Raw genomic sequence first — 21,828 nt, 5'->3', positions numbered from 1 at the left:
AACCATGGAGACATCACACACCCCTGCCGCAAACCTACATTCACTGAGAACCAATCACTTTCCTCTCTTCCTACACGTACACATGCCTTACATCCTCGATAAAAACTTTTCACTGCTTCTAACAACTTGCCTCCCACACCATATATTCTTAATACCTTCCACAGAGCATCTCTATCAACTCTATCATATGCCTTCTCCAGATCCATAAATGCTACATACAAATCCATTTGCTTTTCTAAGTATTTCTCACATACATTCTTCAAAGCAAACACCTGATCCACACATCCTCTACCACTTCTGAAACCGCACTGCTCTTCCCCAATCTGATGCTCTGTACATGCCTTCACCCTCTCAATCAATACCCTCCCATATAATTTACCAGGAATACTCAACAAACTTATACCTCTGTAATTTGAGCACTCACTCTTATCCCCTTTGCCTTTGTACAATGGCACTATGCACGCATTCCGCCAATCCTCAGGCACCTCACCATGAGTCATACATACATTAAATAACCTTACCAACCAGTCAACAATACAGTCACCCCCTTTTTTAATAAATTCCACTGCAATACCATCCAAACCTGCTGCCTTGCCGGCTTTCATCTTCCGCAAAGCTTTTACTACCTCTTCTCTGTTTACCAAATCATTTTCCCTAACCCTCTCACTTTGCACACCACCTCGACCAAAACACCCTATATCTACCACTCTGTCATCAGACACATTCAACAAACCTTCAAAATACTCATTCCATCTCCTCACATCACCACTACTTGTTATCACCTCCCCATTTACGCCCTTCACTGAAGTTCCCATTTGCTCCCTTGTCTTACGCACCCTATTTACCTCCTTCCAGAACAACTTTTTATTCTCCCTAAAATTTACTGATAGTCTCTCACCCCAACTCTCATTTGCCCTTTTTTTCACCTCTTGCACCTTTCTCTTGACCTCCTGTCTCTTTCTTTTATACTTCTCCCACTCAATTGCATTTTTTCCCTGCAAAAATCGTCCAAATGCCTCTCTCTTCTCTTTCACTAATACTCTTACTTCTTCATCCCACCACTCACTACCCTTTCTAAACAGCCCACCTCCCACTCTTCTCATGCCACAAGCATCTTTTGCGCAATCCATCACTGATTCCCTAAATACATCCCATTATTAATAATAATAATAATAATAATAATAATAATAATAATAATAATAATAATAATAATAATAATAATAAATGAATAATTTTCAGCATATCAAAATTTGTTCACCAAAAAAAATTCAATATGTAAGGAAATTCAGACATTTTGATGTTGAAACAACGGTCACAAGGATTATTTGAAGCAGCAAAAAACATATTTCATTACGCTCTATCCCAATTCCATGATAAATTGTGAGTTTTTACAGCTATAACTTCATGAAAACCTTGCTAAAAGAGATAAAAACATCCAGCTCAAAGGCAGTTGATCCTCTGGGAAGAAGAAACTACATGGGAACTGTGACTTTAAAGATACTGTCAAATGTGAGGAAAGCTAGGCTTAGGTGGTACACTCCAGTAACTCATTACATAAACTTTGTTCAACCAACGTACTTACTTTTCATTATCTTGCACTCCTTAGAATATATGGTAAATTTATCTACTTTACACTGATTTTTTTACAGTTATCTTCAGAAATGTCTTACCTAACTAATTAACCAAAGAGTATTGTAATATTAACAAAACCAGTAATATTAACAAAACCCGGAGAAAGTGAGAAGAAATGATGTCCAGCTGAGTCAACGAGGTTGTCAGCACAAGATGCCCAGGGGAAGCCTATGGATTAAGCTTGAGCTTCCATGTTCAAAAGTGTTGAGAAGCATGTGTAAAATAGAAGTCAGTGTCCTTTTGGAGAGGAGGGTGTGTTTGAATGTATAGTAATCCCAATGGTATTGTATGATGCGAGTCTTGGGAAACAAATTCAAAAGAGAGAATGCGGGTGAATGTGTTGAGAATGAAATACCCAAGGATGCCATTCATGCAAGTATTTTGAATGAAAGAGATGACCAGAGTGTAATGAAACAGTTTGGATGCATAAAGATGATGATGAGTAAAAAAAAACTGACTTACAGGATCTATGTGTCACAGGAGGGAGAAAGTGGGAGAAGAAGACTAGGAAGAAGATAAAAGGACACAGATTAAAGAAAATTCTATCGTCCTGAGGCCTGAATATTTAGGATGGTGAAATGTGTATATTGGTTAAAATGAATCTGTCTGATGTGATATACTGAAGGCAACATGCTGTACATAGGCAAAACCAGGGCACAAGAAGTCGGGTAAACCATGGAACAGTCTGAAGGGCTTAGGTATGGGTGGTAAGCTCTGGTTTCAGGACATTATATGTGACAACAAGGAGAGTCGATGTGTTCAAACCAGGCTGCTGTCTTTCCTTCCTAATGCAACCACACTAAGGTGAAAGAAGCAGTATCTACAAAGAGAAGAGAGTTGAAAAGACTTAAAATAGTTAATCTATTTCATACCTAACTGTTTTTCCTGCATTTGTATGAGGAACACAACAAATATTAACTTTATTATCAACAACAATAATAAAAACAATTACATTATACTTTATCAGAAAATGTACTTATTCATCTCCATGGCATGTGAACCCTGGAAATAATTACATCTATTCAGATAGTCAGCTGAATTTTAGTGACATGAAAGATTCCTATCACCTAAAAGGTTAATATATCAGTGTGCCATGATATTAGTATTTGAATTAGTGTGTTCAAGTCAATCATCATCAAGCTACAAAGATCACTTATTAAGCATATTAGGATCACTTGATTTCGATGGCAACTACTATTCTTTGGCAGTATGACTTCATAAGAAGGGTGTTTAAAATACTCATCTCTTAGGCAGATTAGACATGTCTGCCTTTAAGTTTTGCCTGCTATATGGAAATATTAGATAAATGACCCTACCGTGTTGACATATGATGAAAATCATGCCCTTAAGGCAATGAGTTTTAGTTTATCAATTCTCAAAAACACTGCATATGTGAAATATACATTAAAGACTATCTTTTTTTTTTTTTTTTATACTATTCGCCATTTCCCGCGTTGGCGAGGTAGCGTTAAGAACAGAAGACTGAGCCTTTCAGGGAATATCCTCACTTGGCTCCCTTCTCTGTTCCTATCTATCTATCCATCTATATTTCCAATGTCTGTCCCCAAATGGAACTTTCTGAAGGGGGTGGCCATGGAAACAAAGATTCCATAATTAGTGAATTCCAGTGCTACTTCTTAGCCTTCAATGCCTCACCCTTAACAGGCCATTAGCAGAGTGCAACTCTACCACAGTCTTTGCAGAGGTTTCTGTATTAGAGACAGGCAGAAATATATGAAATAACAGAATATACTCTTGACTCCTCCGTACTCACATATCTAGACTTCTCTTCAATATTTGCATCATTCATATGTTCAGGTATAATAGTGGTTCCATTAGCTTCTTGAGAATATGGCTTCGGTAACTGACCTCTAAATTCACTTTCAATGAACTGGAGATTCCAACTGTAAATAAAATATTACTTTTAGTGTAGCTCTATACCTACAAACAAAAATTCAGTAAGAATGAAGGAGGTGAGTGGCTCCTAGTGAAGACAGGGTTGTGTCAAGGATATGTGATGTTTACAGTGGTTGTTTGATCTATTTGAGAATGAATTGGTAAAGGAGGTGAATGCAAATGTCTTACAACAAAAAGTAGATCTATGGTACATTGGTGGTGAATGGGGGATGTAAGGTGAAAAAGTTGCTTTTTGTAAATGGCATGCATCTGGTGGCAGACTCCAAGAAGAAACTCTGGTGACAGAGTTTATGAGTCTGTGCAATAAGAGAAAGTTGAGAGTAAACATGAAAAAAAGTACAGTAATGAGGTGCATGGTGGGATGGGACAGGATGGTTTATGTATAAGTTTGAAAGGGGAGCAGCTGGAAGAAGCTGACCTATTTAGGTACCTAGGATAGCTGATGGAACCAAAAAGGATGAGGCAAGTCATAGCCTGGGAGAGTGGACTAAGCTCCTGGATGCATTCAAGAGCAAGGGTGAAGTCAGAGTATGTTAGGGAAAAGAGGAACATGTTTAAAGGCATAATGGTTCAACAGTGTTTATAGATGTGTCTTGGGCCTTCAAAACAAAAGAAAGATTGATTGATGTTGAGAAATTTGGAAAGTGCTAGAACTCAGTGAATTTTTAGCAAGAGAAAGGTATCTAAATACTTTTAAGCTATTCATACAGAATTATATATCTTGCCAAAATAAAATAAAAGATGTGTTTGGGATGAAATGTCTGAAAATGAAATGAGGTATAAAGCTGGTTCTTGTGTAAGGAAAGACAGTGTAGGAGAGAAATGTGACTGCAAGCATAGTCAGAGAGAGAGGTGACCAGGGTGTGCTGACCACTGATTCAGACAAAAGGAAAGGATTACAGAAGAACCTAAGATGATCTATGCATTAGAAAAGGAAGGAGAGACTGATATGTAAGGATGAAATGAGGGATGCTTTGGGGTTCTGGGGTCTAAACATCCAGGGGGTGACAAGTGTGTAAGTTGCATGGAATAGAATTAATACGATCAATGTAAATGGGCTAAACCAGCGTGTAAAATGTGGTCATGATTAATCATGAAACAGTCTTTGAGGCTTGGCTTTGACTGGTATGCTCTGGTTTCAGTACATTGTCTATGAAAGCCAGAGAGTGGATGTAGGCAATTTTTTTTTTTTTTTTTTTTATACTTTGGCGCTGTCTCCCGCGTTTGCGAGGTAGCGCAAGGAAACAGACGAAAGAAATGGCCCAACCCCCCCATACACATGTATATACATACGTCCACACACGCAAATATACATACCTACACAGCTTTCCATGGTTTATCCTAGACGCTTCACATGCCTTGATTCAATCCACTGACAGCACGTCAACCCCGGTATACCACATCGCTCCAATTCACTCTATTCCTTGCCCTCCTTTCACCCTCCTGCATGTTCAGGCCCCGATCACACAAAATCTTTTTCACTCCATCTTTCCACCTCCAATTTGGTCTCCCTCTTCTCCTTGCTCCCTCCACCTCCGACACATATATCCTCTTGGTCAATCTTTCCTCACTCATCCTCTCCATGTGCCCAAACCACTTCAAAACACCCTCTTCTGCTCTCTCAACCACGCTCTTTTTATTTCCACACATCTCTCTTACCCTTACGTTACTCACTCGATCAAACCACCTCACACCACACATTGTCCTCAAACATCTCATTTCCAGCACATCCATCCTCCTGCGCACAACTCTATCCATAGCCCACGCCTCGCAACCATACAACATTGTTGGAACCACTATTCCTTCAAACATACCCATTTTTGCTTTCCGAGATAATGTTCTCGACTTCCACACATTCTTCAAGGCCCCCAGAATTTTCGCCCCCTCCCCCAACCTATGATCCACTTCCGCTTCCATGGTTCCATCCGCTGACAGATCCACTCCCAGATATCTAAAACACTTCACTTCCTCCAGTTTTTCTCCGTTCAAACTCACCTCCCAATTGACTTGACCCTCAACCCTACTGTACCTAATAACCTTGCTCTTATTCACATTTACTCTTAACTTTCTTCTTCCACACACTTTACCAAACTCAGTCACCAGCTTCTGCAGTTTCTCACATGAATCAGCCACCAGCGCTGTATCATCAGCGAACAACAACTGACTCACTTCCCAAGCTATCTCATCCCCAACAGACTTCATACTTGCCCCTCTTTCCAAAACTCTTGCATTTACCTCCCTAACAACCCCATCCATAAACAAATTAAACAACCATGGAGACATCACACACCCCTGCCGCAAACCTACATTCACTGAGAACCAATCACTTTCCTCTCTTCCTACACGTACACATGCCTTACATCCTCGATAAAAACTTTTCACTGCTTCTAACAACTTAGGCAATTTAGGCTGTTGATTTGTTCCAGATGCTACCTTGGAGGAATACACTATTACAATCAAAATAATTAAGGTCTCCTTTAAATATTCTTTCTCTTTATGATGTTTTCTACATTAATATTCAAACACCTGACATCATGCAATCTGCCACAAATTCTTAAATTTTGCATTGTCCTGCAAATATAAACTTCTCCAATTCCTATTTCTTTTCTTTCCAAAACTTTTTTCATTACCTTTTGTTTTTTCCCATATTGAAGGCCAGAGAGTGCATACAAAATCTTTCATAAGCATGGTAGCTACCAATAACCTCATCATCTTATCAAAGTTTAATGCTAAATAGTACACTCTAAATCAAGTTTACATATGATGTAATCAACAATTACTTAAAAGAAAAAAAGCCAAAAAATGAGGGCTATCAGTTGTATTCACAATGTTAATGTAAACTAAAGAAACATGAAAGGATGAGGATGTTGAAAAAATAAAAAGTAAAAAGAGGGAAAAGATAGACATAAATGTAGTTAAAATTAAAATATCTTTCTCTGACTGTTAGTGTAGCAAAAAAGGGCATGCTACAACAATATATGGGTCCCATTGTCACTACGGACACAGCAAATCAATTTGTTTGGATACTATTGTCTGCACTCTCACAGAAGGGTTAAGGGGATAGTTCTGCCAGGCAAGGGAGAAAGACAATAAAATGTGGTCAAGCTAGTAAAAAGACTATATCCAAACTTCCCTGGCTTTTCTCAGTGGGTCAACCAATCACAGACCTTCAAAAAGAAAATTGCCTACACGTAACATCTACCTCCCCTTGCACCCTCACCCCAAACAAAGTCTCTCAAACATTTTCTCTCTCACACTAACTGACAACCATGTTCAGCATGATTTGCAAAGAGATACATCTAACAACTAGAAGTACTAGGTGAGTAGACAATGTGTTTGTGAACTTCAGGCTCCTCCTATTGCTAGGAAAAATCAATTTCCTCCAAAAATTTATTATCTACACTAATTAGAGCTTGAAAGACACAAGAAGATAATTCTAGTTAGTCCTGAGAGGTTGTGGTAAAAGCTAAAAAGATATCCTTCTAGACCAGGGGGTCTATAACCCTCATTTTTGCAGAAATTTTCTGTGTGGCCAGGAAAATAAAAATATAAAATAAGTAATGAAATCTGGTATGCTTGAGATGACCAAATTTCTTCTGATTATTTGCATTTTTCAAGTTAACAAGAGACAAAGATGAACTAAAGAGGGAAAGACTTGGGAAAAGGGCAAATGATTCTGAATAACTTGTATCATGGTATTATGATACATGTGTCCTGCTTTTTATTGGCCCTAATTCATTATACCTTATTTGGTGATGAAAAAACAGGTTTGTGCTGGCATTTAAAAACACCCTCATATTGGGCCAATTCTATTTTTGTTCTGGTTATCTGAATGCATGATATAGTTCTGCATTTCTGATTGCTCACTTCATGTTTCAATCCTCTGAAGTAGTTTTTGACATGCCGCATGATTACCACAAGCGGCAGTTGTGGCTAACACTGATTACCTGCTAGTAATGTGGCTGATTAGTTCATAAAGGGTGCTGTCCAATGATCTAGCCAATAGAAAATTTTAAAAAATCCTCTAGAATATTCCCAGAAACTTATTGTAATTTTTTCTGTTTTACCTAATTTCCTTTCTGCTTTAGAGGGAAAGTATCAGTGATGAACACAGAGTGGCTGCATATGCATACATCCAATCCCTGTCAAACAAGATAACCTTGCACCTCCTTCAGTTCATCACTCCACCTCCTCCTCAGTCTACCTCATCTTCTTGCTCCATCCACAAAGATACTCTGTGAGCTTCTTTTCATACATTCTCTCCATATGCTTCAGGTACATCCTAGTTAGCCATCTCAATCAAACTGTGCTCTCTTCCACACCTCTTTCTTAAACCACCACTTCTTATACAACCAACCTCCATCATAACTCTTTCAACTCTTTCAAGTTAATCATTTCTGCCTACTGTGATGCTGCTGCTCCCTGCACTTCTGATACAGAGATTTTCTTTGTCAGTCTCTGTTCACTCATCCTCTACATATGCCTAAACCATTTCAGAAAACCTTAGTCAGCTATCTTGATCAGACTGTGTTCTTTACCAAACTTGATCACTATTTCCCACATTAGCAAAGCAGTGCCAGAAACAGACACAGAAAGGCCACATCTGCTCACAACCATTCTCTAGCTGTCATGTGTAATGCACTGAACCACAGCTCCCTATCCATAACCAGACCCCAGAGATCTATCTATTGTTTATCCAGAATGTTTCATATGCCCTGGTTCAGTTCAATGACAGCTCGTCGACCCCAATATACCACATCAGTCCAATTCACTGTCCTGTGCATGCCCTTCATGCTCTTGCAACTTCAGGCCCCTACCACATTTATCACTACTCCATTGGTATTCATGTTATCATTCTTAATATAATTCCAAATCATATTTGCCATTAGGTTATCAACCCTATCTCACTTTATTTTGTTGAAAAGTGAGAAAGACTGTGTGTGTCCATGTGTAAACTGACACAACCATCATGCATCTATGCAGATGCTGGAGCATCCTCAATGAAAAAAATGTATTCAGGACAACAGATATAGATAAAAAAAAGAATAAATTGATACAGAATGAAAAATACCAATAATTAAGCAGTAAAACAAGATCTCACTTTAAGCCAGGAAGAAAAAAGGATGATGGAAATCTGTGCCACTCCTTGCCCATACAGACAGTGATAGGTCTGTCTGATGGATAATTTTCCTCTGCTGCCAATCGATTTAACTCCATGAAGGTTTCTAATGGAGCATGGTAAGCTGAAAAACAAAGAAAAATAATTCTTAAATTGAATATACTGCATTTAAGAGAACACTGAAATATCCACAAAACTAAAAATTTTCATGTACTTTACTCCAAACATAAGCACATACCAGCTTATTTCACATTTCAAGGATAAACAGCAGAAGTTTGAGGAATATTACAATGGTATATTGCTAAAATTCTTCCAAACAATAATATTTTCCTACTGGTACATCGTTTCCAGCCTCAGCAGGGTAGCATCAGGAACAGGAAAAAAAAAATGTCTCATTTGCTCACATCCACTCTCTGGATGTCAAGTTTAATAATGCACCAAAACTAAAGCCCATCAAATATAGCCAAGCCCCACACATCCATGGTTTCCTCTGACCACCTCACATACCCTGGTACAGTCAAGTGATAGCATATCACTCTTGTATACTATACTGCTTCAAATCATTTTATACACTACACACTTCACACCTCCCTGAATGTTGAGACAATGATGCATCAGTCAGCACACAATTCAATAATGTCAGTGAATCTCCAAACCTACTCACCAATGTATGAATTTGTATCCATCTATTTTTAAACTATGTATTTCCTATCACAATTCTTCTTTCAGCATGTAACTCAACAAGCTTTTCTCCATTTTCATTTATTCAAGGAACATCATGTTCCTCTAATCATACCTTCAACTGCCACATCATCCAACCTAGAAAGATCCCCTCACACCAAAATTCAATCCCTTGCAACAAAACTGCCAAGACAGCTCTTCACAAATTGCTTTCATTCTATCTTGAATTCTCTCACTACCATGTGAATAAGTACTGACAATCTACACAGCTCTGAAATTTTTCATTCTAACTACATCAGTCTTGAACTCACTTCTATACACTTATCATCACAGTCCCACAGCAGCTTTTTCATTAGAAATGCCATCCCTTCTTTTCCTCATGTCCAGTCACTAACTCAAGACATTTATCCCTGAACATTCCTACACCATTCCATCCCCTTCCCCCTAGCCTTTGCTTCACTTAGAGCTGATACAGGCATGTTTCTCTCATCAAACATATATTTGTAAAAAATAGACATATAAAGGACAATATAATGGTCATGTTGATATCTCAACAACAAACTGCGATACCTTACAATACCTTTGTACTGGCCAACGATGCGTGAAATACTGAGTGTTGATGTGATGATAACAACAACAAGGGCAAACCAGCCTGTGTGGTTCAAATAGTGTTGTCGTTTTACTGTTAAGAGTGATGACCATAGCTTCTGGCAGCAATCTGTATTGTACAAATAGCTTTACATTTTGTAATCTTAATATAATATCTGGATAGTACAATGTTTGACAAAACAATATTCTGAAACACAAAAGTAATGTTGAGATTAATTTTTCATCAACTCTACATGATGATATGAATGTAAACATATCTACAAAAAGTTGTGATTAAAACTTGGAAAATTATTTAGTGAATGCATGCAATCATATAATGGAGAGATGCTACACAGGTCAGATATAATGAAAAGGAAAAACAAAGGCAAAATTCCACTTCACACTCAAACATGGCATCCTATCTTCTTTTGATGAATATACCATTTTTTTCTAATTTTGTTACCATGTGCCCTTTTCATGAAGTTCTTTTATATAATCTTAAAGACAATGGGAGATTGACTTCTGTATATCCCCCTTTTCAGTAAAATTGCCTTTTTTTTCAAATAATTGCTGGAAAACCACAAAGGTTTCAGATCATTGCTTGAAAACTACAAATATTGCAGGTATGAGCTATCCAAATTTCACAGCAAAAATTCCCTCAATGGAGTATTAAGAATTAATGGTCAACAGAATGGCAACCCATTGATCAAATACCCATGACAACATCAAGAAAATAAAGAATTAATCTATAATTCAACCTCATTCTCTCAGTGACTTGCATGTGGTATATCTAGGATAAACCCCTGTCTATATGATAAAACTTTAATGTACTGATCAATCCTTTTTCTGGTCTACCTCTTTTCCTTGAACCTTTATCAGATATATAGGTCTTCACTTACAACATGTTACAAGTTCAACAAGTAATATCTTTATGTTCTTTCATTCATGCAACTAACTAATCATTTCCACCACCCTTCCTATCTATATCATGAACCCTTCCTTTACTTAAAATCATGAACCCTTCCTTTACTTAAACTATTCTTAATGATTCCCATCAACCTATATCATGAACCCTTTCTTTACTTAAATCATTCTTTTCATTCCTATGATAACTGCAGAGGGCATTCACTTCTACAGAAACATACAGGCAGTATCAAACACTCCTATAAACTGGAAAAATGCCTTAATTACAGCAAAGTCAGCTGTAAAAAAAAAAACAGTTATCCCTCACTTTACAGTGGAGATGTGTCCCCAGAAGATGCCATGCTCACAAAAATCCTTGGTAATTTTTTCACTATACAGATACAATGAGAAAAGGGAGGGGGAGTTACATTCCTTGGGGCAACAATCTAAAAATTTTCATATATACATAAATAAGGCACAGACACAGGATAATGAGAGTAGATACCTGCATGAATTATATTTTTCCAGTAAGAAATTTAGGTTCTAAAGAAGAAAACTGTCTCTAACATAAGTAGAACACTATTGAGCATCTGTGGGAGCAATAGGTCTGTAGGATGTTAAAACATCATTTTATATCACAAAATATGGTGTAACCATAAGGATTCACTTCCTTCAATCATCAAAAATGATATGAAACTGGAATATGCTTATTCAAAGGAAGTCAATAACCATACAGTATTCTAACTATGGCATTACCACACATTAGTAAGCTGGTGTGAAGTACCTAGTCATTCATATCATTCACTTACCACTGGTGTTTGCCTTATGGATTCTCTCAGGGCTTACCCTGCAGCATAATTTCTTTTTTCACATTCCAAAACCTACATATCCATTTTAGGACTGAACCCTATGAGCATGAGAGTATACCTATATGAAGAGGGAGAGACTTACTGCTACATACTGATTCAATTACAAAATAATCATCATGTTCTTTTAAAATTTCCTTTAATTTCTTTGTTTTTCAAGCCACACCTCCTCATTCCACAACTGATTGTGATAAACTGAGGCATTTGGGACATATCCCACCAGGTAATAAAATTATTCATAAATCATGATAACACCACCTAGAAGGACAATAAGAAGCAACTTGACATAAAAAATAGCACAGAAGATGCCACCATGGGGAATCAAAAGCTGACTGTTATGTAAAACAGACATAAACAGTAAATGGGTGAATTCAAGCATGTGATCCTCCCTTTAACTAAACTTTCTGTGCTTGGAGATTCAGATTTCTTCTAATATCACATGCAGAATCACTCTCTATGGTCCCCTCATTGCGCAAATATGATATTTGGATGTGTTCTTTATCTGAACCACATATAATCTTTCTTACATTGCATAGTAAAGAAGGACTCAGTTCAGGGAAGTGCTTGGTGTCTTTCCACCTCAGTTCTATCTATAACTCTGATGCCTGTTTCCCATGGGAACACCCTCAAGGGGGCAGCCACAGCAGAGTCCCCAGCCACAGCCAGAGTCCCCCATAACTGCTGAATGCCAGTGCCACTTCCCAGCCTCCAGAGCCCCATCCCCAACAACATACCAACAGAGGGCAGCTACTGCACAGTTTTCAGAGGCTCCTACCTATGTTCTTACCACCTACTTCTACCTAATATGTCTACTTAATATTCCTGCCTAATGTTACAATCTCCTACTTCTGCCTAATGCTCTCCTACCTTCTACTTCCATCTGATGTTTCTACCTAAAGTACCAGTCTAAAGTTCCTATCTACTACTTCTATCTTGTGCTCCTACCATTTTGCCAAAAGCCAGGCTAGAACAAAAGTGCTCACTGCAGGAAAATCTAAAGTTGTGAAGAATGGGACGTGAGAGTTGTTGTCAGGTGCTATTTGTGACAAGGAGAGATTGTATGTTTGTGAACAGAATACTAGCAATCCATGTGAGAGTTAGGCAGAAAGAAAAGACAACTACCTGGGTCATAGGAGGGTAACTTGACCACCACTGAAGTTTTGGCTCACTACACAGCCATCACTAACCTTCCCAATACAAGTAATACCAGTAATATAACTCCCTAGTCAGTGACTGTCTACCAACTACTACCTACAAATAACTTTGCATAATTGAGTCTTGTTGATATTTCTGCATGCTAGCTAAAGTTGGGGTGATAATTGGCATCAATATATGCCTCTCACAAAAAGAAAGCATTGGATCCTTTAAACAAGGGTGGGAGAATTAAGTTCACAAACAGTGGGGTTCATCTCTACCGGGCTTGTGCAACTTTTTTGGGTATAGTAATTATAAAAAAGTTAAAGTTAGAACAAAAATTGAAATTCCATTTTCAGATCAACAGGAGCTTTGAGGCTCATGGACTATAGTTCTGTACCATAAACAACCAAAGATGAAATGCTGTTCCTAAAGGGAACAGTACTTTATCATGAAAGTTTGGAAAGATATCTTCAAAAAAAAAAGATATCCTTCAGGTGGACATCTTCTGAATCTGTTTTCCTAGTGCATTATGGTGGATCTGTAACGTTCAGGGTTCTGTGCAATGAAGGCAATCCACAATTTAATCACATTTCATGAAGAAAGAATCCTATGAGGTACTGCATGAACACCCACAAGAACAAACCTTCCAATGCAGTTACACTAATGTACCATTAGTACACTTGTCATGGCATGAAACCTTAAGTCTCAGGGTTCATCTTATCTCTTGCCAACACATTCCTTATTCATTTTATTCATTTTGCTTTGTCGCTGTCTCCCGCGTTAGCGAGGTAGCGCAAGGAAACAGACGAAAGAATGGCCCAACCCGCCCACATACACATGTATATACGTACACGTCCACACACGCAAATATACATACCTATACATCTCAATGTACACACATATATATATACACACACAGACATATACATATATACACATGTACATAATTCATACTGTCTGCCTTTATTTGTTCCCATTGCCACCTTGCCACACATGGAATAACAACCCCCTCCCCCTCATGTGTGCGAGGTAGCGTTAGGAAAAGACACGAAAGGCCCCATTCGTTCACACTCAGTCTCTAGCTGTCATGTAATAATGCACCGAAACCACAGCTCCCTTTCCACATCCAGGCCCCACACAACTTTCCATGGTTTACCCCAGACGCTTCACATGCCCTGGTTCAATCCATTGACAGCACGTCGACCCCGGTATACCACATCATTCCAATTCACTCTATTCCTTGCACGCCTCTCATCCTCCTGCATGTTCAGGCCCCGATCACTCAAAATCTTTTTCACTCCATCTTTCCACCTCCACCTTGCCAACACATTCCTAACTTACTAAAATTTCAGCAGGATATCAAAAACTATAAGGGTATGCTGTATTTTAATCAAAGCCTTGTTGTGGTTTAATACAGGAACATTTCCATAAGGTATTGCAGGGTTCTCCTTTGTACAGAAACACCCTCCAACTTGATATCTAGCTTAGGTGTGAGACCTTAGACCTTGGAGTCTGCCTCCATTGTCCCACTAATAACACAAGATTAATAGCTGAATTCAACATATGACTGAGATCGATAACACAAGAAATGGAATCAAAACAATTAAAAGTGAGAGCTGCCTGGAGGACTCTCCCGGTGGGAAATAAATCCGTCAATCATTTGAATTTGCGTTTCGACCTATTACAAAACAGTTCAGTACTGTCCCTCAGTGCATATACAATTATCAAAACCCAGGTCCATTAAAAATACCTCCACTAAATACTCATAAAAGTACTATTCAAAAATACCATAAACCACTACAATGATAAAACAAGAAAATAATATAATGCAAAAACACATAAAGCATATACATAGTATTAGTAGGACTGACCATACCAAATGATAGTAACGGTAATATTTTATTATTTTTTCTATTATACTGCGTTTAGCGAGGTAGCACAAGAAAATAGACGAAAGAATGGCCCAACCTATCCACATACACATGTGTATACATATATATATTTTCAGACATAATATTCCTCAAGGAATACAAAAGTACTCATGACCATGCCTTAGGAACCAAAACTAAAATAATGAAGATTCTGATTCAACATCACTGAGGGTCAGTGAAAAAATTTAACAAACCACAAACTCTACAAAGTTAGACACCTGGAGCACATTACATTAGATAAGGAACATGAATGGATGTTGCAGGCTGCCTCACATCACCTAACCTCCATGCCATTATATTGCAAGTCTGAGAGGGTTGAGTTCCTGTGAACTTGCATCTACCACCCTTATCTAATAAATGGTTGTCAAAGATGATCAATTCTCATGGATACACCTTATTCTCTTTTTTCAAGCAAACAGTGTTATAGCCCACTACTCTAAGATACTCACAGGGCTTAGTCTGTATATGATAAAGAATTAGATACATAATGTATGTGATGTTTGGTCCAAGAGAGGGGTGAGGAAATTTGGCAATTCAAAAGCAGCGAGATATATGTGAACCTTTTACTGTAAAGGGAAATAGGCTAAAGATAAGAATTAAAGAGTGAAATGGATAGAAGTAGAAAAATAAAGAAATAAGATCGTAAAACTAAACATAAAAAAAGTTGTGAAAATCTGAAGCAGTACAATGTTGAGGTAATGTGGAAGCAGTTTAAGAGAGTATCATCAGAGGTTGATATAGAGTTGTACAATGTAGTAAGTACAGGATGCAGAAAGAAAAGTAAAGAATTAAAATGATTTAAGTACATTAGTTAAGGAGAAAAACAGAGACTGAAAAAACTGAATATACCGGTGTATAGCGATGAAAAAGGGTAAAAAATGCAGCAAACCTTACCTTACCTTCCTGCCCCAGGGTCTCCTTGTATGGGGCTCCTGCAGCATTCAGGTAGCCAGCTACGCCCACTAGGAGGGATCACAGGTCAAGAGGTGCAATGACGTGTGTATGTCTTAATGGGGTGAATGCAAGACAGATAAGGAGTTAAGTGTTCAGTGTCTTCTTTATGAAAGTTGCATTTTGGGAATGATGGGTCTTGTAATGTGCCAAACTGCTGTTTGGAATGTTTGAGAGATGGTTGGTGTACAGAACACAAAGAAAGTGTAACCCATACACACCATGGAAATGTAGTTCTGATGGGTGCATGCATGTTAGAGATGACTAAGATTGGGTTGGAATGGAGGATGTTTAGTTCCTGTCAAGACATTATGGTGTGTATACTTTTGCCTGTGTCATATTTGTTGGGGGGAGGGGGAGGATATGTAAGTAAAGGTGCAGAAGAATGAAGCACGGGTATGCATTTTTCTTCTTCTTTTGAGTTGAGTGATTCTGAACTTTTTGGGTTCATCAGTCTACTTCTTTTATGAAAAACTATGTGCCAAGCATAACATTGTGAAATTATACTGGATTTGTATTGCGTGTAGGGAATGGTTGTTTGTGGCTGCAAGGCAGCTCGTGACTAGTATGAGAGTTATGTTTTGTGTGGTATTCAGCTGCTATATTTACTTATGACAGAGTGGATGATGAGGCAAGTGAGGCATTGTCTAATAATGAAAGGATGAACTGTTCGTAAATTATGCAAAAGGATTTTTTGTCAACCAAAACTGGTGCCAGAAATATTCTAAGGGTGGTCTGTTTGCTTATGACAGTGGTGTTGATATTTGTAGCATGGGAAGTGAATGCTTTGTTGATTGTGAGTGGTTCATCACTCAGGTCTATGAGAGAGTGCAGGTTGGATTCATGTCTAACAAGGGTGAAGAGGGCGACATTGGATTTTTATGAGGATTCATACATTCTTCTGTTTTTATTAAGATGGTGTTCTATGTGCACAAGGTCATGTTACATGTTTTTTTCTTGTACTAGTAGTGTCCAGAATGTTTTGAGTGGCTGAGTCTACTAGAGCTGTGGTGTGTGGGTGAGTGTGAAATTTTGGTTGGCTCTGTTGTGGATCAGTTTTGGAGGCAAATTTGGATACTGGTGATGGCACTAATATATGGCAATATGAGCTGGAAGGTTTGGAGGGTTTCAGGATGGGAACTACATTGGCAGGTTTCCAGATCTTTGGGAATTTGCTGTGCAACCAGGAATGGTTGAAAAACATCTGAAAGACCTTAGATTGCTAATGGGCCAAAGCATTATATGTGGGAGTTTGATATGTTGTCAGGGCTTGTTGAAGGGGAGTTCTCAAGGTTTAAATCATACTAGAGTGTCAGAGGGAAAGAAGGGCAAATGAGCAATTTTTTTGAGGGGGGGTTGATTTTGTGTTAGTTTTTCATGTATGTTTAGGATGTGTTTTGTTTGTGGCTATGTGAGTATGTTTGTCTTCTTTGAGATGAAGGGTGCTGCTGGTTTGGGTTTAGACATGCATGCATGGACACTAGGGTGATGTGGAAGAGTGAATTTTCACTATAATCATGGATAAAATGAAAAACAGAGAACAGAATATGATAGTGAACATGAATAAAATGAAAGCAAATTAGGTTTTCAGAATAGAATGAGTGCATAAATAAGGAAAATAATAAACTATCTTGGGAGTACATATGTAGAAGAGCGAAGAGTCAGATTGTATTAAATAAATCTTGGCAGATGCTAATGATAAAAGATAGTAGGAAAAAAGGTGTGCAGAGTAAAATGAGAGTATAAGCTTCCAGTACTACAGATTAGAAGTAAGAAAAAAGGAATGGATGTAGAGTAAAAGTGGTGATAAGAATTACAGAGGAATATCTCTCATTAGCACATTGGTAGGGTATTGGTAGGAAAATGACTGATCATTTTAAAAGGATGAGTCCCTTGTAGATGGAGATCAAGGAAGGTTTATGAAAGGAAGAGCATGCAAATTCCTGCACATATAGGTGTTGGAAAAGTCTACTTGCTATCTATGCACTTAGAAAAGGCGTGATAAAGTGAAGAGAAAAGCTATCTAGGAAGTTCCGACAATATGGTTGTGCAGAGAACTTTTGAAGACTTCCAAATGCTTTTAGGAGTTTTTATAAAGGAATTAATACATGTGTGACCCTAAGTGGTGGTATGAAATAAAAGGGGCTCTGTTAGGGGATTTTGTCACAATGGCAGGCCTAGGAAGTACAGCTTACCATATGTCCTGCCTGTTGACTTTTCTCTGCTGCTACTCCTTTTGAGTAGTTATCAATTTGAATTTCATCATGAATTTACTTCTGCTATGAGTTAGGCAACAGTAATAATTTTCTGTGTACAGTGTAGGCAGAGTTCAAAATACTAAAGAATACATCTTAAGTTTGTTCTTATGATTAAGATCTTAATTTTCTAAGTAAAATGATACACAACTTAATCTGAAGAGATACTGATTATGAGTGCAGTGCTCTCTTTTATTTTTCAGTGTTGCCAAGTGAATGAGGTATGCCATGAGTATTTTCAGGCACACCCAGTAAGTTATGGGGTATCTTTAGAGATTATGACTCAAAGATTATTGCTAATGGTTTTCACTCGTAATATCTACTATCTTGTAAAAGTGAAACATCAACAAAGATTTTAACAGATGAGGGTGCCGATCTTGTACAGGCATCCCTCACATCTCCACATATACTGACCAGTGGATAGAAAATGTCTAGTGTGTGAGACAACATGACAAGTACTGATGGCAGTATATTTCAACTCTAGGCAGAGGTGGCCAATTCAAGAATTAGTTTTCGTATGAGGTCATTTGCTCCAAACAAGAAAGCCTCATATGAGGTCAAATACCTTCGTAGGATTAAATGTTTCTGTTGTCACTTTGTGCACGTTTCTTATTTCTCCTCGTACTACACTACATGATTAGTCAAACTTTTCTGTTGGGTGCTTCTACATTTTTGTGTGATATCTTTTTATTTTTATTTTTTTTTTTTCTACCTTGCAAACGCGGGAGACAGCGACAAAACAAAAAAAAAACAAAAAAATCTTTTTAACATGTTCCAGGAAATAATCTTGCATCTTCTTTGATGAGATACTTTCAAATTAAAAATATAACTCTTTATGCCTACTATTTTATGCCAGGCATATATCATGTTTCTCTCCCATTCTTTCTCGATTGAAGAGTTCAAGATCTCAGCCTCTTGTGGTAGTTCGTATGTTCTGTGCCATCAAAGTTGTATGACATCACCATGGTAGTCTATTGTTTTTTAAGAATGAGTCATTATTTACATTTGAAATTAGTAAAGTGATGCCTGTATACTACTATAATGTAGTATAATGTAAAGTATTAAGTTGGAACATCAAACAAGAACATTAGGTACTGCCTCTGAAAACAATGCACTAGAGTTGCCCTCAGCTCGTGGCCTGTTAAGGGTGGTGCACAAAAGGCTAAGCAGCACAGGAATTCACCAGTTATGGAGAATCTTTTGCATGGCTAACCTCTTGAAAGAGTTCCTGAAGGGAACAGGCATCAGAGATATAGATAGACAGATAGTATACACTAAATCATGATGAAACACAATAAAGTTACCAAAGCTGTACCATGCTGATGATACTATAACATGACATGCTACTCTGATGAAGTATGCAGAAGCAAGCTTCAGTAAATGCCAGGTAAACTTAAGGATTTGAAAAAGGTGGGATATCACTTCGTAATATCAGCTTGAATGGTGAGAAACTGTAAGTCATGTCTGTTTATTTGGAAGCTAAATTTCATTGGGATGGTAGTTGGAATGAAGCTGAAAGCAGCATTTTGCTCAAATACAATAACAGCCAGGAATATTTCAGATAAGACTGCCAGACAAATGACATAGGAACATTGGCACTGGAAGCATTAACTGTATAAAGGTGATGTGGATGGTCATCCTGGCATCATTTGACAAAACAAATATGTTTGCAAGTGAAAATGCAAGAGGGACTCATGTAAGTGTACAAGTTCATATTTCAATTCAACATACTGGACATGGGATGAGGATGAGTGTAAATAATGTGAGAGAAAGTATGTACCTCATCCACCCCATGGGATTATAATCAGAGTTAATGACATAGCGTTAATGACAATCATATTCTTTTCTATTTCATTCAAAATTTCATTCAGGCATTATTATCCATCTGATCCAGCAGTTGTAAATGTCCCAAAATAATGATTTTGTCTTACCAATATTGATGGCTCCAGCAAGGCATATCAGAGGGTACACTGGGAAGAGAAAGCGCTCTTCCTTATGTGGCTGTATTATGAAGATGGTCAGCCATAGATACATGGGGGATAAGCTCAACCAAAAGGGAAGATAAACACTACTCTTCTTTGGCAGCTGCACCACATACAACATGATGCCCTAAACATGAAAAAAAGATAAACCTTAGTGAAAGTCTTTGCAAAATTAAAATTTTGTTACAAATAGAGGAATAACTGGTATTGATGCACAAAGCAAGACCACAACTGGGATGGTGGACACAGAAAATGGAAATGGAAATATAGTGAATGTAGTGAATGGGCTCAACATTTGCATACATTTAAAATAACATTTAAAACGACAGCAACTGTCATTCTCTAGTGAAGAAAGAACTAAAGTATTTGTCAATACTCATTGCTATCAGAAAAACATGCACTCCTTCTACATAACTTGTCTTCTGAGAGGAAGAAACTGATTGACAGTGATACCCTAAATCAACAGCAAGCTCTTTCAACAGATGGCAGTGGTAAACAACAGATCCTAATTGCATGATAAGTTCATTCTCTGATGATTCATCATCCTTGTGGTAAGTTCACTGACGTTGAATTGGCGAGTTGTGCCATTATTTCCTAAATTCTAGTATTCTAAAACTCTGCACATATTTTTGACAATATATGGATACAACATGTGATGAATGATTTTTGAAGCAGACTCAGACTGCCAAAATGGAGAAACAACCTTTCTTCCACAAGTTCTGTACTGATTATGACCATAGTCATCATCTCTAGTTAATCATAAAGTTACAATACATAAGACGAAGTTCTTCTATGAATCACTTTCTGTTGTATCTTAAACTTGAGCCAAAAGTGGATAGAGTGTCTGCAGCCACTTATGCAATTTAGCAAGTTAAGGGTAAATATAGGAGTTGTCCCTTTCAATGCTCCACATATCATGACTTGAGTTATGCAGCTATTGCTCCACCCATCACATGATCTGTGATGTGGCTCCCACCACTATCTAAAATCCCAGCTGATAATTTTTCTACTTAGAGGTTACAAGCAACCAACTGCCACAGCTGGAAAAAATATTCTACATCTCAGTCACTCACAGATATCTGAGAGTTCACATTCTTGACAGAATTTTTGGAGAGTAAATTAAGTTGTAACATTTAAAACTCATATAAACTTAAACATTAGGAAAATAAAACTCCACAGGTAAATTTACAATCCATCAGATCCTCTACCAGGTCCCCCTAGCAATATAAATACCCATAATCTGGCAAACTGGCTTGATCTGAGACATTTGAGGGTGTACTGATGGTAAAAGAATATTCCTAAATAACTGAACATAATTTTGTTACAAAATGAAAAATCTCTAATCCAGTTATCTACTTACATATACTGGAAGTGAAGCTATAGCTGCCAGAAATATAATATTGAAGTTGAGGAAGCCATTGAAGATATAGAAAGACCATGGTTCTGTGCCATAAATGTCTGGGCCATGTGAAGTGAAGACATTGTACATTACGATATTGAAAGGAGCAACTACAAGACGACCAAAGTACTGGGAATCTATTTGTATCATGGGTATCTGAAACAAGATAAATGCTTAAAATCAATTATACTAGTTACATGAATATATACAGAATACACATAAATGCAATGGTGACAATTCAGTGTATAACTGGGGGCCATGGGATCCATGGGGTAGTGTTTGCTTATTCCTCACACTAACTTTGTAAGGTGGGAGAGGCAACTAGGTATAAAATACATTCATATATAAACACAGTAAATCATACATACCAAAATTGTTACGGCAGAGATGATGCACCACTTGATGAACATGAAAACTTGCTTCTTCCGAAATACAATATCATAGGCGACTGGAATCCTGTAAATATA

At 37.7% G+C, this 21,828-nt stretch overlaps 1 protein-coding gene across 1 annotated transcript in view; it reads right to left on the bottom strand.

The window, feature by feature from the left end:
• Alg9 (alpha-1,2-mannosyltransferase Alg9) overlaps positions 1-21,828 on the bottom strand; it is a 43,417-nt gene that overhangs the window by 5,847 nt on the left and 15,742 nt on the right. The window contains exons 6-11 of the mRNA XM_071671859.1: positions 21,730-21,817; positions 21,323-21,517; positions 19,912-20,089; positions 9,930-10,067; positions 8,651-8,792; positions 3,407-3,536 (exon numbers count right to left, since the gene is read on the bottom strand). Coding sequence (XP_071527960.1) covers positions 3,407-3,536; positions 8,651-8,792; positions 9,930-10,067; positions 19,912-20,089; positions 21,323-21,517; positions 21,730-21,817 — 871 coding nt within the window. The remainder of the gene's footprint in view (positions 1-3,406; positions 3,537-8,650; positions 8,793-9,929; positions 10,068-19,911; positions 20,090-21,322; positions 21,518-21,729; positions 21,818-21,828) is intronic.

Source organism: Panulirus ornatus, chromosome 17 (genome assembly GCF_036320965.1).
Source record: "Panulirus ornatus isolate Po-2019 chromosome 17, ASM3632096v1, whole genome shotgun sequence".
Lineage (NCBI taxonomy): Eukaryota > Metazoa > Arthropoda > Malacostraca > Decapoda > Palinuridae > Panulirus > Panulirus ornatus.
The sequence above is the reverse complement of the archived record's forward strand: the minus strand, read 5'-3'. Positions and strand labels throughout refer to the sequence as shown.